General features: G+C 48.3%; 1 protein-coding gene across 7 annotated transcripts in view; it reads left to right on the top strand.

Annotated features, from left to right (window-relative positions):
• Positions 1–26696, top strand: part of TBC1D1 (TBC1 domain family member 1) — a 289772-nt gene that overhangs the window by 194162 nt on the left and 68914 nt on the right. For all 7 annotated transcript variants that reach the window (XM_059923208.1, XM_059923211.1, XM_059923206.1 and 4 more), the window contains 5 exons: positions 3661–3819; positions 8602–8846; positions 10913–11072; positions 18988–19157; positions 26058–26231. In XM_059923208.1, coding sequence (XP_059779191.1) covers positions 3661–3819; positions 8602–8846; positions 10913–11072; positions 18988–19157; positions 26058–26231 — 908 coding nt within the window. The remainder of the gene's footprint in view (positions 1–3660; positions 3820–8601; positions 8847–10912; positions 11073–18987; positions 19158–26057; positions 26232–26696) is intronic.

Here is a 26696-nt window from a genome sequence, read left to right as displayed (position 1 = left end):
AAGTTTACTTTGGCTTTAAACGATTTCTCTGAAGGTATCAAGGTGTAGAACTTGATAATCTGGAGCGTACTTTTCTAGGAGTGGGATTGCAAAGAGGCTACCTGAGCAGTTGGCAGTTTGGGCCAGAAGCAAACTCTGCTCACCTTTGACCCAGCACTGCCACATATAGAAACCCGTTCTAGAAATTAATCAGTCAAAAATGTACTGCAGTGGGAAGAGTGCAGATTGTGGCAGTGTTTAATGGCCAAAAAACAAAGCAGAACCCAAAAAACCCCAACCGCGTGACCACACCCATGTCATATTCCTTGAAAATAATGCAGTAGATTTATATTGACTGCAGTAAAAGGTGTCTGAGGTCAGTCGTTAAATGAGAAAGGACAGCGTGGCCTCATGTACAGCTGTGTATCTCCATACGTGTATATGTAGAAAGACAGCCTTGACGTGTTTGCAGATACCTGAGTTGTAGACAGGATGGCCATACCTCCGGGTTACCCGGCATAGCCCTGCTTTACAAGCTGTCCACTCATTAATAGCCTTCCTCCCCTTCGCTTTCAAAAGCTCCCCGCTTTGGGTGGTGGATTATATGTTCCCTCTAGTTGTGAATGGTTTTTCACTTTCTTCTTTATACCTTCTGTATTTTCAGAAGGTTTGTTTGTTTTTCTCATGTTTACATAGTGAGCATATAGTGAGTAAAAATTTTAAAGTATTTACATCTGGGGGGAGGGTGGCTTCCTGCCTGCAGGCCCAATCCACTGCCAGGTTTCTTTCTGGGGTTAGGATTGGAGGCAAAACCGAGCGTGCGGAAGGCTGTTCCAGGTCATTCTTAGCAAACACATTGGCACCGATTTGCATGACCCTTTGTTTTTAAATCGTAAAATCTAAGCTTTCTCTTAAACACCAGAATATGTGGTACTGTCCAGGGACGGCCAGTATTTTTTTCCTCCCCAAAATAAAGGTTTGATAAGATAATGGGAATGATTTAGTAATAAGGGGAAATTGGTCATCTCATAACTTGGGAAATTTCCCAGTTTGACAAAAATATTTTGTGAAAAGCCCCACTATTAATCACTTAACATGCTGACTGTTTTTCAGCCCACATTTGTTTCTAATACGGTGTGAAGTATGAGGTGTGTATGTGTCTGTACACCCCCCCACCCCTCCGGATGCATCTCTGAGCAGGAATAGTAGGGAGAAAAGAGACAGTATGGAAAGGCAGATATCAGGGTGGATTAGTTTCCTGTTGCTGCCATAACAAATGATAACAAAATCGGTGGCTAAAACAACAGAAAGTTTTCTTAGTTCTGGAGGCCAGAAGTCTGAAGTCAGGGTGTGCACAGGGTCGCCCTCGGCCTCTCCCAGCTTCTGGTGGCTGTCGGCACTCCTTGACCGTGGCTGCGGCACTTCAGTCTCTGCCTCTGTCTCTGTGGGCACATCGCCTCCTCTTCTTGTCTTCTCCTCTCTGTGACTCTTTTCTAAAGACATTGTCATTCTGGGTTATGGCCTCATTTCAAGGTCTTTATTTACCTAACTTAATTATCTCTGCAAAGCCCGTTTTCCCAAATAAGGTAACAGTCACAGCTTCAGGCGATCAGGACGTGGACATACCTTTTTGGAGGTCACCACTCAACCCACTACACGGGGGTCATCCAGTTGACTCCGAGTTAAACATTCAGAGAAGGTGTAGGATGTGGTCACAGTTAAGTGTGGCCCTGTGTTTCTCCCATAGTGTAAAACCAAATTACTGACTATACTGTAAGTACTTCCAAGAGATGGCTGAGTGATGCTTTCTAAACAGCTCCTGTGAATCTGTAATAAATGAAATTGACTTTCTGGTTCAAATCCACAAATGATGATTTTATTATTAATTGCCAGGTAGGAACATAAGATATTTTCCCCAGTACCCATCTGAGTAGCAGCTTGTGTGACAGTGAGAACTTTGAGAGAAAACGGCAGTCCCTTTCCCTGGGTTGCCGGCAACTAGCTGGGGCACCTCTCCTCAGCAAGGGGCCTCTGTTTCCCCATCTGCACCATGTGGAGTCGCATTTCCCTCCGCAGGTTGTGGGGATGATGTAACGTGTTTAGAGTGGTGCCGGCGCCGGGTCACCTCGCGGGGAGCGTTAGCTGCTGCTCTTTCCCGGAGTAGGGTCTGCTCTCAGAGACGGCCGGGGGACACTGGCAAACGACCTTCCTGGGTGGGCTCTCCGAGTGGCAGGGAAGGGTACAAAGTGCTCACGTTTTTTTTTCTGGATGGAAAGGAAGATTAATCCCTGATTACGAGGCCCCTTTTCTCTGAAGAGCACTCCTCAGAGGTGAGGAGGGTTTGGTGTCTTATCCGGCCGTTTTCTTTGTCCCCCCATTTCCACGTTCGGGCCTTGAAACAGCGGAATCATGAACCCAAGAATTTTGATCCAAAACAGTCACTTTTTCTAATGAGGTTTGACCTGAGTAACATCATTGACTTTAAGAGGACTTTTCTTAGTTTTAGACAACATTTTAAAATTACTTTGAGTATTTAAGTTAATCACATCTGAAACATTAGGTAGAGGCTCTTAGATCATTTTTCTTGTTTGTAGGTCCATGTTGAATGCTCACCAGGGCATGTTCATGCAGACCGTCCCCTGTGCAGCCTCTGGCCCCTTCCTCCAGCTCACGCTTGCAGAAAGACGTCCAATCAGTATTCCAGAATCTCAGCTTTGATTCGGCTACTCCTTCCCCAGCTCAAAAACATTCAGTGGTTCCCTTCAGCTACCAAATAAAGTGCAGGTTTCCTGCCCTCAGTTTTGCCTCTAGTAAAGCCCTTCCAGCCTGACTGCCACCTGCTCCCTCCTGCACGTGCCGTGTGCCCAGGGAGGTCTGCGGAAACGCTCTTGGTTCCCTTCCTCTGACTTGGCTTCTCTCTTCTTTCTCCCACTCTTGAGTCTTGGCACAAGTGAAGGAGTCCAGGAAACCTTGATCTCCTTCGTCCAAACTCACCTCTTTGCATCTATCCCTTCTCTGAGTTCACTTTGTTTTCTTAAACTTTAAAAAAATTTTTTTTAGTTATTTATTTTTTATTTTTGGCTGCGTCAGGTCTTAGTTGTGGCACGCGGGATCTTCGTTGGGATCTTCGTTGAGGCATGTGAGATCCTCTGCTGCAGCATACGGGCTCTGTAGTTGCGGCACGTGGGCCTAGTTGCCCCACGGCCTGTGGGATCTTAGTTCCCCGACCAGGAATCGAACCCACGTCCCCCTGCATTGGAAGGTGGATTCTTAACCACTGGGCCACGAAGGAAGTTCCTGAGATCACATTTTGCTGTGTCATTTTACATGCTTGCAGTTATTTCCCAAGGACGTTATTAATTGGCACCAGTTATAGGGGTTCATGTCATTTTCATCAGTTTATCGCAGAGTCTAGCACAGTCTGCACATAGCACGTAGATATGTACTACGAAAGGTGGGAGGGGGTCAGGGAGGTGAGGGAAGAATGGCGGGGAGTGTGGAGGAAGGAAGGAAGGGAGCAAATACGACAGAATTCTGGTTGCTTTATTTCCATTCCTATGCAGTTAATTCACAGTGGAACTAGAAGTTGGATCAGTGGAATGAAGCACAACTCGTTTTTATTGTTAAGTTGAATTCTGTACATGAAGCCCCTCTCTCTCTTTTCCACCCCCGCTTTTGAAGGTGTGCCGCGACATCACCGGGGCGAAATCTGGAAATTCCTAGCAGAGCAATACCACCTAAAACACCCGTTTCCCAGTAAACAGCAGCCAAAGGACACGCCATACAAAGAGCTCTTAAAGCAGCTCACCTCCCAGCAGCACGCCATTCTCATCGACCTCGGTAAGCCTGCAGTCGATTGGACATGAAAATGGAAGTTTCACTCACTTGAAAAATCTGAAGAGACTGTCCGAGTTATTTAGTGCTCTGCCTTGAGGTTTAGCAATCAGAATTTGCTGCTGAGACTTTCAATTAACAAAGCCCTGGAGTCATCACAAATGTCTTCTCAGGTCTATAAAAAAACCTCCGTCTGCGCCGGGTGGCTTGTTACCTCTGCTCAGCATGGGGGCTTGGCTGGCGTGGGGCTCCAGTTCTGAGCACGGTTCAGTTCAGTAACTCAGATATTGATAGGAGGTTTTGCAGTCAACCCAAGGAGCATCCTGGAAATGCAGGTGTCAGAGCTGAGGCTGCGTTTAATTACAGGAGCCACTCCCTAGTCTTTACGGTTTACAAACAGGGTTTATTAGAAAAATTGTAGAAAGCAGTCTGTGAGTGCACCCTGGGTGATTTTATTCTGGGAACAGGGAGGCGCCTCGTCTCTCGAGCAGTTTTAAAAACGCTAAGGTGGAAACGGTGTCTTGGGTACGTTTGCAGTTGCCACAGTGGAGAAGTTGTGGAGGCAGGCTGTAGCCATGGTGACAGAAGGCCTTCTGTCTTGTCAGCGGCCCCAGGTGGGGACATCCTTTCCTGCCTGCTCCGCCCCCAGCGGCCTCCGTCTCTGGCTCTGCTGGCAGCAGGGCTCCTGGGCAACCCCGTGGGCTCCCAGCCCTGCCGCTTCTAGGGCACGTGGTCCTGCTTCCAGAACATCCACCCTGGCTGCCGCCGCCCCGGGGCTCCCCAGTCCGTGTCCTGGGCCCACCGGGTTCCTGCAGCCGGGAGGGGGCAGCACAGTTCCCAGCCGTGTGAGGCGCGAGCCGGGTCGGGCAGCACCGAGGCTTTTCTGTCCAGCCACACGGCACTTCGTCAGGGTAGATTTCATAAATGTCCCTCTCCTCTTCAGGTCTGAGTTGAAATGTCATCCCTGAGAAGCTGTCCCTGACGTAGCCTCTTCTCCTATCTTCAGGCTGGGTTAGGTGCCTCTGCTAGGCCTTGTCCCACGCTCTACACTCCCCTCAGCGTACTTATCACATTCATCATTATGACAGTTATCATTAGTATTTAAAGCTAGTACTTAACTTTACCTTGGACCGAATGTTGGGTGAAGTTACTTGAACTCCTTTCTTTAGTCCTCACAGCACGATCAGGGAGATGTTGTTCCATCCTTGTTTGGAGCTGAGAATATTGAAATGCAGAGAGGTTAAGTCACTTGTCCAAAGTAACACGGCTGGTGTGCCACTGAACAGTGTGACTCTAGGCCTGTGCTTTTAACCCCCCCCCACCACACTGTCCTTAGTTATGTGGCGGTGCCTTTTTATTGCCTTTCTCCCCAGTAGGATGCAGCCCTCCCTCTGTGGGATGGACTGGGGCCATTTGCCATTGCACCCTAGCTCCTAGGACAGAACCTGTCACATAGTAGATGCTCACTAAATCTCTTGACGTTGACTGTGAGGCACCGCACTAGCATCCCAGTCTCATGTGACCCTCACAGCAGCCGTGGAAAATTGGCCCTGTATCCTCTTTAAGAAATGAGAAAAGTCTCTGAAGCGCGGCGAGATCAGGTGTTGACCGTGGTCACACAGCTGAGTGCCAGGACCTAAACCCCCTCCGGCTCTGTGCTGCAGTAGGCCCCTCCGTCCCTGAGGCCCTCTGCCCAGGAGCCCCAGGCCTTCCTAGGAGACGGCTGGCTGGGTGCAGGGTGATGCTGACAGGCCGTGATTGCGCCTTGGGGACAGTGAAAATGTGAGGCCTGGGGCTGGAGCCCATTTGGCCCGCTGACCCTAAGGAAGCAGTTTTGTGAATTGGCAGTAGCTGTGTTTGCTCATGTGGTGAGTAACAGAAAAAGTGACATCATGTTCCTATCATGTGAAATGAAGAAAAAAATAAATTTCGGGTAGGAGGTTGAAAGGGAGGAAGGAGCACACGTGGTCTCTGCCCCCGACCGGGGATGGGAGGAGGAGGAGGGGACGACGTTTCCTCCTAACTCCTCTCTTCTCTCAGTTTTCTTTCAGTAAATATTCCTCATTGTTCCACGCGCAGGACTGGGCCTCTGCCTCCTGTAGCTCAGATGCAGTTACTCTTCTGCAGAGGGAGGAAAAGGCCAGGTCAGCACGACGGCCTCGGCGGGGCTGTGCCCCGGGGACCTGTGTTTGCGCGGCCACCTTCAGGCACCTCCCTGCCCAGGGGCCTGCGGCTGCCACTCCTCTAGTTGGCCCAGGGTCTGCAAGAGCCGAGATTCGGCCTTTCCTCCTTCCCAGGCAGGGCCAGGCTGCACTCACGTCCTGTCTGTCCCTGCCCATCTCCCGCCCTCACCCTCTGCAACCCCGAAGGCCAGCTGCAGCCCCACGCCACACCCAGACTGCGCCAGCCTTGTCTCTCCACCTCACTTCTTTCCCAGTCACGGCCCCCAGTTCGGATGCCTTCTCAGTGCCCTCCCAAGGTCCCAAAGAAGCTCTGTTTCCAACAGTGCGTTTCCCAGGTGACATCTGTGCGTCTCTCCAGGCTTCCTCCAGGGCCAGCCTTCCCTCCTCCCTTGAACTGGGAGAGCCGAGTATTGGCCCAGGTCCAGTGGTGGACCAGGTGCCCTGCCTGCCAGGCTCTGGCTCTGCTGGGTTCACGGAGGCCTCGCCTAGAAGTTCCTCCAGACTTTTCCCGTTGCTTCCCCCTCACCTCTCACCAAGGTGGTATTTGCCAAGTCAGTTGTTTTGTCTGCACTTTTTAATTTAGTCTACAGTGTGACTCACTCAAGGCCCAACAGAGGTGTGTAGGGCAGAGCAAAAACAAATCATGTTTCAGTTTTTCGTAAAAAAGTGACATCCATATCCTGGCCAGAAGAACAGAATGCTTATTGGTTGGATGTATTTTGGGTTTGCAAGGATTTTTGTTTTCCTGGCTTTTGCTTTACTTTCTGAAATTAGCTGTTAATCTAATCAGGTTTGCAGTATTCTTTCCTCCAAGGAGTGAGAATAATAGACTTTGTAGTTGGGCAGTGTTTTACAGTTTGTGAACCATATTCTCTAGCTTTGTTGGATTTCAGCTTTACACAGCCCTGTATGAACTTGGACACATTATTTCCACTTCGGAGGTGATGTGGTTTGCCCAAGTTACAGGCTACTACTCAGTGGCAGAAAGTTCTAGAACCTTGCTCTTCTTAGTCTCTGTATATCATGTCCCCTCTAGGACACTGTATGGCTTCTGTCTGTCTCGGCTTTGTCCGCTGCAGACCAACACAGCCTTCCCCTCCTCTGGTTAGGTGGAGAAATGCTGTCAGAGTTGGCCCCATTGAGCCAGGAGGAAACAGTGTACCAGATGACACTTAGCAAGTCATGCTGGGGCCTTAGTTCCGGAACCTGCCCCACCCTCTAGGTGTGGTTCCAGCACATCCATTTGTGCTGCCCTCAGGTAATTGTAACTTTTCCCTTCTCCGGCTCTCCCTCCTGGGTGGACAACCTGTATTGCCCAGTATCCTGCCTTCTGGCTGTGCCTCCCATCTAGTCGTGGCCACACGAAGGGCCAGGGGGACACTGAGCAGCGAGCTGGAGACCCCCTTCAGGCTCCAGGTCACCCTCCGCCCTGTCAGCTGCTGCCCTCCTGGGTATCCCGTTGTCAGTGCCTCCCCTGGGACGCTGTCCGGCCTCTCCCACGGTAGGCGGGTTGGCCAGGACACTGGAACAGGTCCAGAAATGGAGGGACACCATTGAATCAGAGAGCAGACTTAGAAACTGCTCCCCATGGCTTTCCAGCAGTGGGATGACTTGTGCAGGGTGAGTATAGGAAGGTTTGTTGCGGGGAGAAGTAGAGCAGCAAGAGAGAAGTGAACACAGGACAAGAAATCAGGAAAAGAGTATTGCTGCCCTCCTAAGTCAAGTTCAGGTAAACTGATCTGGATTGATTCAGTGCTTTCTTACGGGGCTGAGGAAGAACACACGAATGTATCCTCCTCCCTTTGCTGAGACCACATAATTAAGGTGAATGTTTCCCTCGTGGCCTCCATGCACTTCTGCCTTTGCTGATCCAGACAAGGCCGTAATTGTCAGTCCAGGCGTGGCCCCGGCTGAGCATCTCTTTAATCAGGCATTTTTCTGCTCCCTAGAAACACACTTCCCCATCAGTCACATTCCAGAAGGAGAGGGGGAGGTGGGATTTGACAGGTATCGACCACACAAGCCTCCTGGACAGAAGAAGTCTTTTTAAACTTTGAGTACCAGCTTTTTGTGAAAATCGGGGTGTCGAGAGCGTTTTATTTCAACCTCTTTCTGAGAGGTAATTGTTTTGTATAAGAGAAAACACCTACTGCTCCCCACTGTGCTTCAAAGCACTGCCTATGGTTTAAAGGAAGAGAAATGTGTGTGTGGTGTGAAGCACTTGCGGGGAAAGGAGCAGTCTGGGCGGAGCTGATCGGGGCGTGTGCTGGCGTGGGGTTGGGTAGAGAACCACAGCTGACCGCTCCTCTGGACAGTAGACTCCTGTTTAGAGGATAGACACTCTTCTTCCTGTTTTAGATGGAAATCCAGGTAACTACAGGCCCGAAGGCGGTTCTCATTTCTTTCACCTGAAAGCATGATTAATTGCTGATTTTTTAATTGCAAACATTATTCCAAGAACAACCAGCTGACCTTGTTTATAGAGCTGATTTATGACGTAATACCACTTGTAAAGATCTGTTGCTTTAACCTAAAGCACATCAGATTTCTGGTTCAGTAGGCTTTCTTTTTTTCAAAATACAACAAATGTCTTTTGTTTTCACAGGGCGAACCTTTCCAACACATCCGTACTTCTCTGCTCAGCTAGGAGCGGGGCAGCTGTCACTTTACAACATTTTGAAGGCCTACTCGCTTCTAGACCAGGAAGTAGGCTATTGCCAAGGTCTCAGCTTTGTAGCAGGCATTCTGCTGCTTCATATGGGTGAAGAAGAGGCATTCAACATGCTCAAGTTTCTGATGTTTGACATGGGTCTGCGGAAACAGTATCGGCCAGACATGATTATTTTACAGGTAGAGAGCGTTCCTTAAGTCTTTGATAAAGATGAACTCTAAAATGTTTATGCTCCCTTTCCAGGTATATCTAAGGAACTTTCCCACCATCAGTTAACACCGTTAACACCTGTCACTGCTGAGAACTTACTCTGTGCTAGGCCTTACATCAAACGTTGCATGTGCACTTACCTCCTCAAACTTCAGGAAGACATTGTTGATCAGCTCAGTTTATAGATGGGAAAGCTAAGGCTCAGAGAGGTTATGTAATTTGAGCAGGTCACACAGCTAGCAGGTGGCAGAGCTGGGATTTAAACCTAGGCCTGTCTGACTCCAGGGCACCCTCCCTTTTACCCTTTATCAAACCACCTTCAGGTGGTCTGATTCCTAACCTCCCAGTGTATTTGCTCCTTCCTCTGCGGGGGATCCCACCCCTACCCCTCAACCCCTGCCATCCCAGGTCCAGCTCAGATATCACCTGTTCACGCAGGTGCCGTGTCCCCCCTCTTCCACCCACCCCGGCTCGCTGTGTCACGTGATCCTGTCTCATTCCTTTTGCGTAACACACTTAACTGCCTGAAATTATCTTGTTTCCTTATTTATTTACTTGTTTATTTTCTGGCTCTCCTTAGCGTATATCATGAGAGGGCAGGGATCTTAGCTGTCTTGGGGCTGAGTCCCTAGTTCCTAGGCCAGTGCCTGGGATGAAGTGGGCACCTCGTCCGTATTTGTTGAATGAATGAGTGACAGGTGGCAGGTCATGTCAGAAGAAAACCCCATACAACAGTGTGTTCCATTGCTGCTACCACCGCCTTTCAGAGATGGGGAGAACTCTGGATCCTGCTTTGAGGATATTCCTAAATGTTGGAACATGTGTTTACGTGTTTGTTTACCAGCAAGATACTCTGATATCAGAGCCTTAGAAAGTGTACGTTAGAGCCAAGGACTTTTCCAGAGCACTGAACAACATGGCTAGAAATCCTTTCACCTCCACCTGTGTGTGTGGACCACGTGAACATAAATCCCATAGAAGGAAGCCATCCCGTTCACTAGGAGATTTGGGCCCGCATAACACTTTCCACACATGCTGTCGGGTTCTTCCTACATACCCCCGTTAGCGTATTTAATGTAGGTGCGCCTGCCATCGCAGAGAGTGGAATGTTTCAGATTTGTATAGTATAGTATACAACAGGATATACTGATATAGTATATTACACAAGTCGTGTAATACGTGTACACACGTGTAATACGTGTACACACGGCTGTGTTTGGGCTGGTGGCCTAGAGATTAGGTTTCTTTTTGATACAAAAGAGCCGCAGCTGGTACCTGAGAGAGCTATGTCATCTGGCCTCCCGGAAACAGTTTTTCCCATTGTGGGCAGTACATATCCAGCTGTAGCGCCCTCTCCAGGTCACTGGTCCTCTGGGCTCGGGCCAGGGACTGCTCAGTCGGGGCTGGCTGTAGGCCAGCTGTGAGCCCCGGGACCCTCATGGGCTTCCTGCCAGAGCCGCGTCACTCTGAAGAGGGAGCCCCCTGAGCTCACGTCCAGCCCACTCGGAAAACTTTTCTCCGCCTCGAGATAAACGCTTGTCAGCTTATTTGAACTTTCCTGTGTTGTAAACCTGAAGAAGTCACACCTGTCCTGCCTCTTGAGTGGTTTGGGGGGTTCAGCGGGAACTTAGGGGACAGGTACAGTAGCATGCTTCTGCAGGCTGTGCTCTCACTCCGCTGTTGGCGAGAGGCTGGCTTTTTACTTCAGGTTCCCCTGGCTTTGGGTTTTGCTGAGAATGTGTATCTGTAAGAGAACTTACGAAACGTTGCCACAAGACAGACGCGTAGCTTCTCCCAGCCGAGGAGCGCGAGGGAACAGTAAGAAGAAAGGCCGTGGCCGGAGGAGCCCCGCCGTGAGCGCCCCGGGCCCAGCCCGGCCCCCGCCTCGCCACAGCAGCCCCAGCGAGCACTCGCTGGATGACGGAGGGCGAGAGCAAGGGTCTCAGGAGCCACGAGGAGAGTTCCGTGGTCCTTCCGCCTCCGAGTGGGGTGGGTGCTGATCTCCCGCGGTGACCCTGTGTGCGTGTCCCTGCAGATCCAGATGTACCAGCTCTCGAGGCTGCTCCACGACTACCACAGAGACCTCTACAATCACCTGGAGGAGCACGAGATCGGCCCCAGCCTCTACGCCGCGCCCTGGTTCCTCACAGTGTTCGCCTCGCAGTTCCCCCTGGGGTTCGTAGCCAGAGTCTTCGGTGAGTGTGTGTGAGTCTGTTCGCCGGGACCCGCGTCCTCGAGTTAGATGGGAGCCGTGTGTCGTCACTCCGTGGTGATTCTTCTCATTTTTATACCTGCGTCTTCTACAAGAGACAGGCTGTTATTTGTCACTCTCAGTTTAGTGAGGATCGGGCTTCGGGAGGTGCAGGACCTGCTTAACTTCTGATGGTCAGGGCCTCGCCTCCATGCCTTCTTGTGGGCTTAGATCCGATTCCCTCCCCGCAGGCTCCCCCTGGAGCAGGCTTGCTGCAGGCTGGGCCGAGGAGCCTGGCGCGGGGCCCAGAGATGTTTCTCCTGAGCCTCTTCTTCGACCTCTCTGGCCCGGGACTTGCTCGCTGAGCTCCCTGAGACTTCTCCACCGGAAGTCCTGGGCCACTGCTCTTTCTAGGTCTCCCCTGCGTCTTCTCCTCTCGCTCCGCTTCCCCGACCCTTGGCTCTTCGCTTCCTCTGCCGGCACGCTCTCGAAGGCACGTCTGTGTCGCCGACCCACGGTCCGTCCTCACGCGCCCCCCGCATCAGCTTCCCACTGCTGTGCCCCCGTAGCTGTGGGTGGGTCACATTTCAAACCATCTCCCGTTTACTTGATTTACTTTTCGGGAAGATTGTCAGAGTTTTAAACGAATGTTCACGTGCAAAGTCTCAAAACTGCCTTGTCAATTACACGTCAATTTAAAAAACTAAAAATTAAAAAAATGTAAAAGGTTGCCTTGACCTGGCAGGGATAGGAGCCGAGTGACATGCTGTGAGCAGTCAGCTCTTGTACAGTGTGCTTTCCCTGCTTCAGGATGAAGTAATAATTCTGACAATTCAGGTTCTTTTTATCTTTTTACTGTGGAGGAAGAGGTTATTAAAAAATTGATTGTCATCACATACCAAGTGGTTTTTTTTTTTTTAATTAATTAATTTATTTATTTATTTTTGGCTGTGTTGGGTCATTGTTTCTGTGCGAGGGCTTTCTCTAGTTGCGGCAAGCGGGGACCACTCTTCATCGCGGTGCGCGGGCGTCTCACTATCGCGGCCTCCCTTGTTGCGGAGCACAGGCTCCAGACGCGCAGGCTCAGTAGCTGTGGCTCACGGGCCTAGTTGCTCCGCGGCATGTGGGATCTTCCCAGACCAGGGCTCGAACCCGTGTCCCCTGCATTGGCAGGCAGATTCTCAACCACTGCGCCACCAGGGAAGCCCCCTACCAAGTGCTTTTAAAGTACCATTTATGTTGAGTCACTTGATAGCTTAAAAACCTGTGCTCTTATACTTTTTTAGATTTGTTTTTAGAATTAGAGACCATCTTAAAGAGATTGTTCACAAAAGAGAGAGTCACTTTAGGCAGCTTTGGGCAGACCACTTGTATATCTAGATTCTAGAAATCCTAAAATTTGCTTTTTTTAAAAAAAATAAATTTATTTATTTTTGGCTGCATTGGGTCTTCGTTGCTGTGCGCGGCTTTCTCTAGTTGTGGAGAGCGGGGGCTACTCTTTGTTGCGGTGCGCAGGCTTCTCATTGCGGTGGCTTCTCTTGTTGCGGAGCACTGGCTCTAGGCGTGTGGGCTTCAGTAGTTGTGGCACACGGGCTCAGTAGTTGTGGCTCGTGGGCTCAGAGCGCAGGCTCAGTTGTTGTGGCGCAGGGGCTTAGTTGCTCCGTGGCATGTGGGATCTTCCCGGACCAGGGCCCGAACCCATGTCCCCTCCATTGGCAGGCAGATTCCTAACCACTGCGCCACATGGGAAGCCCGCCTAAAATTTGCTTTTTAAGTGGGCATTGAGTAGTCTTCTCTCCTCCTCTTCCCCCACAAAGTACTAGATTTTTATTATCATTTACTTCTGTCCACAAGAACTTTTAAAGAATTTCCCATTTGGCTTTACTAGGAGAATCTAGGTTCTTAAAATATTCACTACTCTCCCCATTTTTGCATAGCTACCTCCCCAAATTGATTTTTATTTTCCGTCCCTAAAAAAAAAATAAGCACTGAAAATAATTGATACTAAACACTCTTTCCCTGGTTAAACAAATCATTAGTGAGATTTCATGAAGGTTTTATACCATAGTTTTTTAAAGAAGTCCTCAAAATTATCTGCTTAGTTGACCAAAGAAGAGTCACAGAAACTACAAGATGTTTAGCTGTAGGCTTCAGTCTTTCTTGCCAAACATTTCTGTGTGTTCTACTTTTCTTACTCTGGAAATGAAAAGAAAATCATTAGTCTGCTTCACTTTTTCTCCTGATTCTTTACTGTGTTTTTTCAGAAGGGTAATGGAGAGCAGTGAAGATTGAAAGGGGGAGGGGGGAGTGTTATTAGATGGTTTGAAAAACAGCTCAAGCATTGAATTACACTGTTTGTGAAGAAAACTCTACAGAGGGGGCTGAGCAGGAAGGGCCGAAGGGTCAGCGCCGAGTGTCACTGCCCCAGCCGCAGGCACGGAAGCCGCTGCTGCCCAGAGTTCTGGGCTCTAGGGCCATAAAGCTCTGGGGGAAGAGCCCTTTCCTCACTGCAGAAGTTGGTAAGAGGCATTAACAGCAACCAAACAGACAGACAAAATCTGCTTTGGAAATGACAGCCCTTCTGTTGCAGAATATTCAGAACTCTCTGAAGCTCACCCTCATGATGTCATAAGTACAGCTGAAGCCAGTGAAAGCAGGGTCTTCTTCTCGATATTATGTAGTCGGAGGTGGGTCTTGGAGTTTCTTGTACATTATGCCTAACGATGCCAGTCTCTGTGAGTCCTGGAGCCCACAGACCCCCGCTGCACTGAGTGGGTTCGTGTCCAGCTGGCTAAGGGCTCAGGGCTCCTGAGATTATAGGTAGCAAGTGGGGACTCAAGACAGCACTGTGTTGTGATGTCATTCCATCTATCAGTAGTTAAAAGTGAACCATTTTATTGGTAAGGTGAAACCATAGAAAAGATAGGTTTTTTAAAAAACCATTTCTATATTTAGCATCGGTGACTTAGCTCCGCATTGGTGGGTAGCTTCATTTTAAATCCCAAAGCCTGCCATTCATATATATACTGTAGGCTTTTTTGGCCTGGGGTCCATTTCATTATAGGCCTTTAGGCCTGGATAAAACCTAAAAACAAGAGGACTTTTGTTAACTCTTCACTATTTTATATGTAAGTAACGGATTCTCAGCTTGCAGTCAGCATAGCTCATATATAGATTAATAGCTTACCTCGAACTAAGTATACGCTACTTGGAGGGACAGCTGCCAGTGATGCCCGAGCCTCGACCTTTACATGGTAATTAACCACACTCTTCTGGATGTCAGGTGTCACATAATGTAAAATCGCCTCCTCCTGTATTTTTCCAGTCTGGTAGTAGAAGGGTCCTGGGAGAGATGCTTGTTCTGTTCACCTCCTGATGTCTACCTTTGGGGGAAAAAAGTCTGAAAAATAGGACCTGCCTTGCTCCTGCTGGAGGTGGTGGCTGTGCTATTATTAGGCTCCTGACGTTTTCTATAGGATGTGCTGCCAAGTGGATGAGAGAGGAGGTGGAATCTAAAGATCAGGGTTTGGCCAAACGCAGAAGCCACCTGTAATGTAGGGAGGGGTTCTGAGAGGCTTCAGGACTAAACTAGACTGGGAAACAAGACTGTTTGGGTGGCCAGGGAAAAGGGCTCTTCCGGGTAACGCGATACAGCGGTGATGAAGTGAGTCTTTGCCCAGTCTGCGCTGTCATCTTACCGCAAGGCTGTCAGCATCCTTCATCTCTCTCCTGCCTGTTCCTGGTGAAATGTGGGGATATCACAGCTGGAAGACCTCAGCCTCCCAGAGAAAGTTCAGGAGAGGGCTGGCCCACGACAGAGACAAAGGTGGCTGGAAAAGGGATGTAGGATAAGTTCACCTCCTGGCCGTGTGCTTTGCCTTGATCATTTCCCCCCCATAGGAAAATGGCACTTCTAATGTCGTGGGGAGTTTCAGATAGAGTTCCCATACACGTTACCATGATAGCAGGGCTGCCGAAGTGTCTTCAAAGCAAAGTAGTTATTTGTGGTGTTCTCAGCAAACAAGTTGCAAGGTGGTGGAGTCAGCTGAATTTAAGGTTCCCTCTACTGCCTGCCCAATGAGCCCCTTTGCCTGTTTCTAGGTGGGCTTAAAAAAGGAGAGAAGGAAAGTCGGCCACAGGGTTGTGAGCTGGGCTCCTGCCGCGCTGCTGAAAGACTTAGCAGCTCACTTCCTTGTGCAGTGATTTTCAAATGTGGGAAATCAACTCACTTTTCCAAGGAGACTATTGTTTAAAAAAAAAAAATTCTAGTATGTAAATGTATAGGGATTGGGAAATGGGCAAAAATGACAGTAATTGGGTTGGGGCAGTGGGTTTATAGGTAACCTTTTTCTTTACTATTATTTAAAAATTACCTAATTTTTAAAACTTGCAGAGGGAGAAAAAGGTGTGCTAATTGTCTCTGAGGGATACAGATGTTTCCCCTAAGTGTAGTCAGATAAATGTAGGAGCCCCTTCTTCTCAGCAAAGCTTTGAGGGGTCCTTCCTCCAACCCTTCAGATACATTCCTCAGTCGTGTCCCGAAAGGAAATCCTTATTTGAAGCCTCCTTAGCCTCACAGAAGCTTCTGGGGCTGAGCTCTCCCAGCCTCACTCTTGCAGACCACTGGCCGGCCGGCTTGTTGTCAGAAGGATGGGCACCTGGGGTGGGCCTCCAGGAGTGCTGGTGAGTCAGGCATCTTGCGGCATCTGGCGGCATGCGCAGGGGCGTCTGCTGCTGGGAATCAGCATGGTCTTGTCAGTGGCTCTTAAAAGGCGGCTTGGGCTTCCCTGGTGGCGCAGTGGTTGAGAGTCTGCCTGCTGATGCAGGGGACACGGGTTCGAGCCCTGGTCTGGGAAGATCCCACATGCCGCAGAGCGACTGGGCCCGTGAGCCACAACTGCTGAGCCTGCGCGTCTGGAGCCTGTGCTCCGCAACAAGAGAGGCCGCGATAGTGAGAGGCCCGCGCACCGCGATGAAGAGTGGCTGCCACTTGCCGCAACTACAGAAGGCCCTCGCACGGAGGCGAAGACCCAACACAGCCAAAAAAAAAAAAAAAAAAGGTGGCTTTTCTCTGTCTAAAGTTAACTGGCCCTTCCTTGCAAGGCTCAGACCCATAACCGGGATCTCATTGGCATCATCTCCTAACCAAGGAATACGCTGACCTACTCAGGAAAGAGGAAGAGAAGGCCTTCTGTGCCCCTGGTGTGTGCACGCTGGTAAAGGTAGAATGGCCTGGCCCCTCACAGTCTGGCCCCATGACCAGGGCTCCTGCCTTACCTACTCTTTCGGGCTCGTGCACATGCTGTGTGCTTTCACACCTCAGCATTTCCACCTTCTTTTCCTTCTGCTCGGAGTATTACTCCCTGACTTCTTGACTGGGGAGTTTCTGTTGGTTCTTTAAGGCTGGGTTCGGCAGCCACCTTTCCTTGGGGCATTTTCTTCCCTTTTGTATTCTGTTTTGTTTTGGTTTTAAGATAACCAAAAAAGAGTTAAGTAAAAAAACCACCTCTCCAGATTTACCTTTGTTTTCTTCATACAGTTTGGAAAAGTTCAGAATCACAGGAAGCACTCTACTAGTAAGTAGATTTGTTATAAAAACCAAGATCCTAAAGGAATAAAACTTGGAAGACCATTGTTAATCTTAAGACTGCTGATGTGGATTGTGTATTTGATTATGCTCATAAAAGTTTCCCAGTTGTTATTTATTTTAACTGGCTTAGATGTGGGACTATATCTAAATTTAAGGTACTTGCCCCAGAGACTGAAGATGCTGAGCTATAGCACGTCATTGGTCTGGTAGTGCAGTCCACTCCCCCAGAATCCCTGCAGAGAATGCCTTGATATTGATTCTGATAGATGCCATCAGTTTTTATTCAGCTATAAGTCTTCATATATTGAAAGGAAGTCTTACTGTCTAAACCAAAGAAACTTCAAATTTACTTTGTTTTTGGAAACGTCATTTCTGTTTAAAAATATGTCTTAGTTATAGCACAATCTTATTTTATTTTATTTTATTAAAAATTTTTTTTTTTGCCTGCGTTGGGTCTTCGTTGCTGCGCGAGGGCTTTTCTCTGGTTGCGGCGAGCGGGAGCTACTCTTCGTTGCAGTTTGCGGGCTTCTCACTGCGGTGGCTTCTCTTGTTGCGGAGCACGGGCTCTAGGCGCGCGGGCTTCAGTAGTTGTGGCTCGTGGGCTCTAGAGCGCAGGCTCAGTAGCTGTGGCGCACGGGCTTAGTTGCTCTGCGGCATGTGGGATCTTCCCGGACCAGGGCTCGAACCCCTGTCACCTGTGTTGGCAGGCGGATTCTTAACCACTACGCCACCAGGGAAGCCCCTGTAGCGCAATTTTAGATCTTTATGTTTTCTGTAGTGGTGAATTACATGGGTAGACTGCATATTTTTTAAATCAGATGTTTCACGGGACTATTCTACCACAGCACTGCCTCGATACATGTACTCCTACCCCTAAGAAGTTCAGATTTCAAAGATGTGATCTGTTCTCCAGTTTATCTTCCCAGCCCCTACAGCCAGACTTGAGGAGGCAGCATCTGTCCTTTTCAGTTGCCTGGAGCTGCCCTGAACCAGGAGCAGTGTGAAGTTGAGGGAGCAGCGTGGCCCTGGGCTCTCTGGGAGCGGCTGCCCGCAGGGCTGCACCCAGCGGGGCGCCACGTCTGCTCACGTGATGGTCTCGCAGCATCTCCGGGGCTGACCCAGCCAGCCGGTGCTTGGGTGTCTCCCTTATGCCATCCACAAGCCACCCTGGGACACCTCCAGCCTGCGCTCAGTGGCTTGTTTCTTAATGGCTTTCACTTCTCACCACCCTAAACCACCCAGAGAGGCAGAGGCTAGGAATTCTCCCTCTCACCTGCTTCTGTCTTCCTTGACTTGATGGAAAGTACAGCTTCTTTGTCCCTTCCATTCTTCTGCAGCACCCCCAGAAAAAAAAAAAAAAGAATATTGACAGTTGCCTCTAATTAGATTTATGCTCCCATCTTTTAAAATTATACTTCTTCTTACATTATTATTCCAGTTGTTAGGTAACTTTCCCAAATTTAGTCACCCAGCATTTAGTTACTAGGGCTGTGCTCGAGCCCCAGGACATTGGAGTCTCTTTCTGAATGGCTTCAACTCTGGGGAGGGTGGATCCAGGGCTGGGCTGGGCTGGGCTGGCTGGGGGCCCACTTGCCCTCCCTCTCCCTGTACACAGTACGTGTGGGGATTGTTAACATTCGCCAGCCATTCTAAGGGAAAAAATGGCAAGAACTAGAAAATAACCCTGATAAAGTTCTTTGAATTCTTCAGAGGGAAAAAAAATTTTATTCCATTATTATGCTAAAATTCAGTATACTTGTTAAGTATTTAATAATGTACTTTTGCAATGGTGCAGGCTTTTTACAGTTTTTAGAGATCTTTTAATTCAACCCCTTATTTCAAAGCAGAGGAAGCAGAGGCATTTTCTTCACTTACAGCAGCAGAAATTAGGATAGAGTATTTATACACATCTTTGTTTTACTCATAAAAATATATGTTTTAGTAATAACTCCTTTGAAATCCAGAGAATTCCTGAAAAAATAGACTAATGAAAAGTTTTCTTTTTCACAGTTTCAACTTTTGAGGTATGTTTGAACTTAATATATTTTTTGGAGTGAAAAACAGATTTATCTGAACCTGTGAAAAAATTTTAGCAGTAGTTTAGCATATATACTGTATGTATATTTACATATATATATATTTACATATATTATTTATTTATTTATTATTAGCTATATTGTCTTGACAACCCTATCTGAAATACCAGGATCTTATAATTTGGGGTTGCATCTCCCACTGTCCTGCTCTTCGATGTGTGTGAAGGGGAATGGAGTGCCATTTCATCAGAATCTGGTCCGGCTTAACTTTCTGCTTTTCTGTGTTTTCCCAGATATGATCTTTCTTCAGGGATCAGAGGTCATATTTAAAGTGGCTTTAAGTCTGTTGGGAAGCCATAAGCCCTTGATTCTGCAACATGAAAACCTAGAAACTATAGTTGACTTTATAAAAAGCACGCTACCCAACCTGGGCTTGGTGCAGATGGAAAAGACCATCAGTCAGGTATGGTTCAGTCTGGACCTTCCAAATGTTCCAGCGATTCTGGATATGCAGAAGCTGAATTTCCTTTTTTTTTTTTTTTTTTTTTTGAGCAGGAGCTGTTTCCTACCACTTTGTGTCCTGAGCAGCAGTGCTCAGCTCGTGGGAGGCACATCTCAAATCCCTGTTCCATGATCAAACGTGTGCCTGTCTGCGTGTGCGTGTGCTGAGAGTGTGTAGGTGTGATAACCAGCACAAACTATCGGTAGTTTCTTACAATTAAAAGGCATTTGTCACCCCTCGGTGTTTGTTCTTCTGAAATACATACATTTTTATTCAGCGTAGCCTTTTGTAAAATGAGTGCTTTGATTTTTGTGCTGAAATGGCATTAATTGGAATTTTCTAAAAATTTAACTTGATATGAAGTTGTGATAGAGTGTATATTGTATAACTTTGTTCTGGAGAGTGTGTGTGTGTGTGTGTGTGTGTGTGTGTGTGTGTTTTATAGAGTTCAGTTCCACATTCATCTGTGGTTCTGGTCCCTCTGATTTCTGTGTGCAGTAGAACTGCATTGCATATATGCATGTATCACTCTCTGAAATGTTAGGGGTTGAGGGTGAGGTGATCCTGGAATTGCAGCTCGACCAGTTGTTAACGGCCTGGGTTAGGAGTGGGAGCAGATTTTGACTCTGTATCAGGAAGAATTTTCCAGTAATGATTGCTGACCATGCAGGACTGAGCTGCCTGGCAGAGGGTGAGGTCACCCTTGGAAGTGTTCAGAGGCTGGATGGCTGAGTGCTCCAGAAGGTGCCCAACGCAGAGATCCCACAGACTCAGCAGTCGGGGCCTCTCATCAGCCTAGAACTTACCTCACCTGCTAATGTAATGAAAACATAGCGCAATTAGGTAAAAGCAAATAGTGAAATAAAGCTGTGTTTTAAAAAATCCTTCTTCTGAGGGTTTCTGATAGTCCGAGAGTGGTGGGTTGCACCCAGTTGCAGCAGTTTGTGCTTTCATTTGCTGCCCCTCCTTAGGTGCTGAGACCAGAAAAGGAGGCAAGTCTGGGCTGGAAGAGGGAGACGGTTTCGTCCGGGTGCCACTTTGGGTCTCAGCACATTTCATTTGCCTACGTGAAGGAGCAGCTCTTTTCGTCTCTGCACTTTCTTCTTCAGTTAATTGAGAGGCTTTTACTTCCCTGATGCCTTCCTCTCAGTGTGAATAGCTCTGGCTTGTTGACGCCCCGATTTTTGCCAGGTTCTGTGTGACTCTGCATATACACACATGATCTCATTCAGTCATAACCAAATTCCTGAGAGTACAAGTGGTTTTAACCCACGAGCAACCTAGGGTTCAAAGTGGTTGATTAGCTGGCCCACCGTCATGCTGCTGAGAAGTGGAAAGGTAGGGTTTCAGACTCAGGCCCTCTCACTTCAAACGCTTTCGCAGCTACTCGGCTCCACCAAGTGTCTGCGGGTGTCATTTAATCAGAGATTTTCTGTACTGTACCTGTATATTAAGACTGAATTCTCCACCCTTGGATTCTTTACTTTCTGACATTTCCATGCATTTTCTCCCTTTTAGAGCTTTCATTGCACATACGTATGTTTTTTGGCTGCAGGGGCAAATGCAAGAGCCTTGGTTCCCTAAACCCAAGTCTGTGCCAGTGAGCACCTTGACCTGCTGCCTGGGGCCTGGCTAAAAGGCAGGCAGCCTCGCCGATGTGGTTACCTTCTGGGTATTGAGCCCCAGAAAAAAAAAAAACATTTTCCTCCCCTCGTCTGTAAAGGATACTTACTGTTGTTTCAGGCATCCGTTTTGAACTTGGCATGCTTTATTTCATTGGCTCCTTTAACAGCTCTGGGGCCCGGAGGGAGTAAACGCCCAGCACCCTGTACGAGGTGGCAGAGCCAAGAGTGTAACGTGCTCTGGGACACCAGAGCCCATCCTGTGTAGAAAAGGAGCGTGTAACCAGTAATTGCAAGAGTGGTGGGAGCTCCAGTGGTGCTGTGCAAGGGCTGCCGGAGCGGGCTGTGCAGGGAGTGAGCAGTGAGTGGGGAGTGGGGACCGGGGAGCTGAGGGAGTTGAGCTCACCTGGGCCTTTTCTGCAGAGGGCCAGGGAGGAAGTGTTTCAGCCTTTGTGGACCATAAAGTCACGTGAGGTCAGCTCACCCCTGCAGCATGAAGGCCACCAGAGCCAGTATTTGTCAGAATGAAGCGGCTGTGTTGCAGTAAAGCTTTATTTGCAAAGCATGTGGCGGGACAGCCTTGGTCCACGGGCTGTAGTCAGCTAACCCCCCATTATGGTACGTGCAAAGGCACGGGAGCGAGAGAGAAGTTCTAGGCGCCGGTTCAGCTTTCCCAGGGGAGAGGCGCGGGGATTGGAAGTAGGGACACAGCATCTGCATCTGAGGTCCAGGTTTTCAGCCTGCCACAGGTCTCACTGGGAAACAAGACTCAGTGCCAGGCAGCTCTCCGCCCTCCTTCCCTCCAACGTGTTCCATCTGGAACTTGACCCCTGCAGGCTGTCAAGCTTTCTGCCTGCTCGCTGCCCCCTCCCATCCCCTCCCTGCAGAGGGTGCTCTAGTCTCAGGTTCTACTCAGAGGGGAGGCCCGAGGGGCAGCGCGATTTCTCTGCAGCCTTGGAGAGCCCACAGGGTGGAAGTGATATTGCGTTCTTTGCATGCTGCTGTCCTGTGTGTGGGAGGATGGAGCTGGGCTGGATCTCTGTGATAGCCAGGCTCCGTTTCATTAAATACCGTCTCCGTGGAAGCTCAGCTCGAGCAGCTGGGACACAATCTGCATCCAGGGTGGGGAGAGTCCCCAGGGACAGGGCCCTGGGCTCCCGCTCAGCGCAGACAGGCTGGGAGCCGCCACCGAGGGGCAGGCCCAGAGTTGACAGAGTCCAGGGCGTGGGGACAAGGGTCTCAGGCTCTGTGGCAGCTCCTCAGTGTGACTTCACTGTCAGTTGAACGTGAGCCATAAAAATCGCGTCACAAGAAGGGAGAAGCCCTGGGAATAAACAGAAAGGAGGAGAAGGGAGGTCAGGGGTTTCGTCTCATCACAGCGAGTGCCGTGTGCCTGTGCAGCCTCAGGTCAGTGTAAGGAAGAGAGCAGGTGAAGGGGGGCTTTGGAGGACAGGGCAAATAGCCTGTTTTCCACGTCCTTTGGGCCCTGCTCCAAGTGCGGCCCCAGACCAGCAGCATCACGTAGGAACTTATGCAGAATCTGGGCCCCCCACTCCAGACCTGCTGAGTCAGAATCTGCATTTCAGCAAGATGCCCAGGAGATATGCGCATACACACACACACACGCACACACGCACGCACGCACGCACCTTGGAAAGCTCTGCTGTGGGCGACTTCATTGTAAGCACACCAGACAAGTCTCTGTTCTAGTTGAGCTTGTAGGAGAGAAACCAGAATCTTAACAAAGTTCCTTTGTTCAAAAGATGCTCTTCAAAATCACAGTGGTGAGATTGCCCCCTTCTGCCTTGGGAGGAGCCCTTAACTGCTTGGGCAGCTTGCGCTATTGAAAATTAGTTTTTTAAAAGGCCAGTCAGTGCCGTACCAAGAGGGTGCGGTTCGGCAGGGAGGAGTACTTTACTACTGACATTGTTTAGAATTGCTTGCATGTGGTGATAATAAAAAGCAGACCAACTTTTAGTTGGGTTTATTTTTGTTTTTAAATTCACTACAGACACTGCGCCCCCTTATTTTTGATACCCAGGCAGAGGCTCCCCCATCCAGCTCTTGGTATGCCACTGAGACCACCAGGCTGGGGGGAAGGGTCTGGGGGTGGGGAGGGTGGAAAGTATGTGACTAGTTCTGCAGCCATCAGGGTTGATGGCTTCATTGCAGAGTGTCCACAGACAGCAAAGAGAAACACCAAGTCTCCAAGAACAGGCGCGCCAAGAACAGAAACGAGTTCTCTAAAGGAGGAGACTCGTCTAGCAAACAGATATCTGGGGAAATATTTAGCTTCATTCTCTAAAGGAGGAGACTCGTCTAGCAAACAGATATCTGGGGAACTATTTAGCTTCATTCTCTAAAGGAGGAGACTCGTCTAGCAAACAGATATCTGGGGAAATATTTAGCTTCGTGCATAATTTAAATTTAAATAGCATATAATGCTTTACCTTCCTAGAATAACAAAATGAAACATTTTAATCCCAATACCCAGTGCCAAGGGTATACTGTATCTGGCACATTCTTACGTTGCTAATGGCACTGTATGTGGATTATTCCCGTTTGGGAAGCAATTTGGCAATATGTATCACGAGCCAGTAAAATATTTGTACCCTTTGACTTAGTAATCCCATTTCTTGGAATGTATGCTTAGGAAATAATCCAAAATATGGGAAAAGCCGTACATATGAGGATGTTTAAAGTTGTCGTTTATAACAAAAACTTACAAGTAACTAGATATCCAGCATTTGATGACTGGATTAACATGGTTATTGATACGTCGAGTTGGTAGAATACCATGAAGCCATTTATAATTAGGGTTATGAAGACTATACAGCAACGTGAGAAAGCGTCATTTGAGGACCAGGGCGCTCCTGTCACCGCCAGCCATATGCTGCCATGGTCGGAAATAAATTCCCAGGCACGGCTGCGAGGGCCGTGTGTGTGTTTTGGCAGCCAGGAGGTAATGATGCAGTTGAGCAGAGATGATTGTGACCCAGGATGGTTCCTGGGGATTAATAAATCCCTCCGCTCTGTGCACAGCTGAGAACCATTAACCATAGCTGCCCATCCATCTGGATCAAAGGCCAGAGGTTTTGTCCCCAGGTTTTCCAGGTTAGGAGCTCATTTAAAAACCTCTGTGGAAGAAAAAAAGTGTGTGTGTCACATTTATCCCGCACCGTGTTTATTATTACACACTAATGCCACAGCAATCTCGGTTTTAATGTGTGTGGTCTTTACTCTGAGCTGTTCAGAAGTTCCATGGTGTGGCATCCTTTGTCATTTTGCTGCAGCACAAGGTTGGATGGGAGGGGTTTTGTGACAGCTGTGTGGGAGCAGATCCCTTAGCTGAGTTAGGACACCAGCTCAGCTTGCCAGGCCTGTGTCTCATGATTCCCCACAGCTATGCTGTCAGGTAGGTGTTACCACCTCCATGTGGTGAAGGCTGGGAACTGAGGCCAGGAAAGGTCAAGTAACTTGTTCAGGGTCATTCAGGGAGTCGCCAGCCGAGCCCCCATTCAAGGGCTGACTGAGAGCTTTTGAGTCAGTTTTCTTGACTGTAGAATAGAGATGATAATCCCTGCCAGCTCACGGTCGCTCTGAGGGACAGCAGAGAATCCGATCAATGCAGTCAACTCCACACACAAACACGCACGCACGTCACAAATACAACGTGTATTACTTTTTTGGCCTATAGTGACTTTTGTGCCTAATTAGTATTAGTCATTGAATTAAATTGAAAACCAGGAAGCTGAAAAATTAATCTCAAGGAAGAGAAAATAAGATTGGAAGAGAAAATAAGATTTCTGGGAATGGTGAGAAAGTAAACATGGTTTTTGAAAATTGATTTCAGGAAAGATGGGACTCATTCGTGTTTGAATGCTAATAGGGTACCATCAAGGGAAATGAGTTTTTCATTGATTTTAACTGTGTTGGAATTTCTTTCTTAAGGAAATGCTGTGAAGAGTTAGTTTCTGCTGTTATAAAGAGTAATTTCATTCTTTAAATGTGTGTTCTGATCTGGCTTTTTTTATGTGGTGACTGAATTCTCAGATCCACGCCGGGGCTTCATGCCTGGGGCAGCAGCAGCCTCTGCCTTCTGACCCCTCATCGTCCCAGCCTCCATCCAGCTCACTTCACTCATCAAGAGAAAGTACAGATATGCACAGCTCACTCACTTGTGCACTTTGGGGTTGTTTTTCACACGAGTGGTTTTTTTTCATGACTGTTACTATTATGGAAAGGAAGGCAACTCAGGCATTGTTTTGTATTCGCTCATCTATGTGGGTGACATTTGGGTTTTGGCTCATTTCTGCATATCTTATGTGCAGAATAGGGTTTTTTAGTAAACAGTTCCATTACTTAGCTGTTCTTGTAACTCTGAAAATCCAACTGAACTATAATTAAACTTTGACCTGGTGACTGAGCAAATGGGGCTGTGATTCTTTTGTTTTGTTTTATTCTCTCTTTGACCCATAGTTGTGTATCTAATCTAATAGAATTTTCAGAGAAAAATGATCTAAGTACTGAAATAAGAAGTAAAAATAAACTCTTATAAGCATTTTAAAAAAGAAGGTTTTGGCTTTTGAAAAAATGAGTATCAGAGACCTACACTTACTGTTACCTTTGGTTTATTTCCAAATCCTTCTTTTTTAAAAAAATTTATTATATTATTTATTTATTTAATTTATTTTTGGCTGCATTGGGTCTTGGTTGTGGCACACGAGATCTTTGTTGTGGCACACGGGATCTTTCGTTGCGGCGCATGGGCTCTTCATTGTGGTGCGTGGGCTTCTCTCCAGCTGTGGCGTGCAGGTTTTCTCTCTCTAGTTGTGGCGCGCGGGCTCCAGAGCGCGTGGGCTTCTGTAGTTTGCGTCACACACGCTCTCTAGTTGAGGCGTGCCAGCTCAGTAGTTGAGGTGGGCGGGCTTAGTTGCCCCGCGGCCTGTGGGATCTTATTTCCCCAACCAGGGATCGAACCCGCATCCCCTGCATTGTAAGGCGGATTCTTTACCACTGGGCCACCAGGGAAGTCCCCCCAAATGCTTCTTAAATCCTCTCTTCCCAAGTAAAATTATTCCCTTCTCAGTGCAGAGAGTTTTCCTTGTTTATCACTGATAGTATCAGGCACAGAGTAGGTGCTTCGTGGGCACCCGTCGACGTGGTCACATGTGTGTGTGTGTGTGTGTGTGTGATTTTTCTCATTTTCAGTGCCTGATGACTTTTCTGTGTGTCACAGGTGTTTGTGATGGATATCTCTAAACAGTTACAAGCTTATGAAGTTGAGTACCACGTGCTTCAGGAAGAACTTATCGATTCCTCTCCTCTCAGTGACAACCAAAGAATGGACAGATTAGAGAAAACCAACAGCAGCTTACGCAAACAGAACCTTGACCTCCTTGAACAACTGCAGGTAGGGCATATTTACAAGGCAGCCTCCCGAACCTTGAGCGTGTGGTAGTTCATTAACTCACCAGAGGCACCAGCGGGCTGGGTTTTCCCATGGCCGTAGGCCCTTTCTCTTTTGGTTGTTTGTAGTTGGGATCAAAGGTAGCCCGGGAGAATTGTTCCTTTTTGTTAGGAAGCAGACAGATTATCTTTTGCTAAGGTCAGACTGTCCTGGTACTTTCTGAGAGGCTATTTCTGCACTTAACCCTTTCAGGAGACAGACCCAGAGCTGAACTTGGGTTCAGGGTGCCGTCGTACTATTAGCCGAATAGCCAGCGATTGCGCTTTGAGTAATGACGAGACAATCAAAGGCATGAGCTTTCAGGAGCGAAACCCAGCTAGGTCCACGGAGTGATATCGAGTGAGGAAGTGCCACAGAATCTCCCTAACAGAGTAAACCAGAGCCTGTGATCAGGACTTGTGAGTCCCT

Source organism: Balaenoptera ricei, chromosome 5 (assembly GCF_028023285.1).
Source record: "Balaenoptera ricei isolate mBalRic1 chromosome 5, mBalRic1.hap2, whole genome shotgun sequence".
In the NCBI taxonomy this organism is placed as follows: domain Eukaryota; kingdom Metazoa; phylum Chordata; class Mammalia; order Artiodactyla; family Balaenopteridae; genus Balaenoptera; species Balaenoptera ricei.
This window is presented reverse-complemented; position numbering and strand designations above follow the sequence as displayed.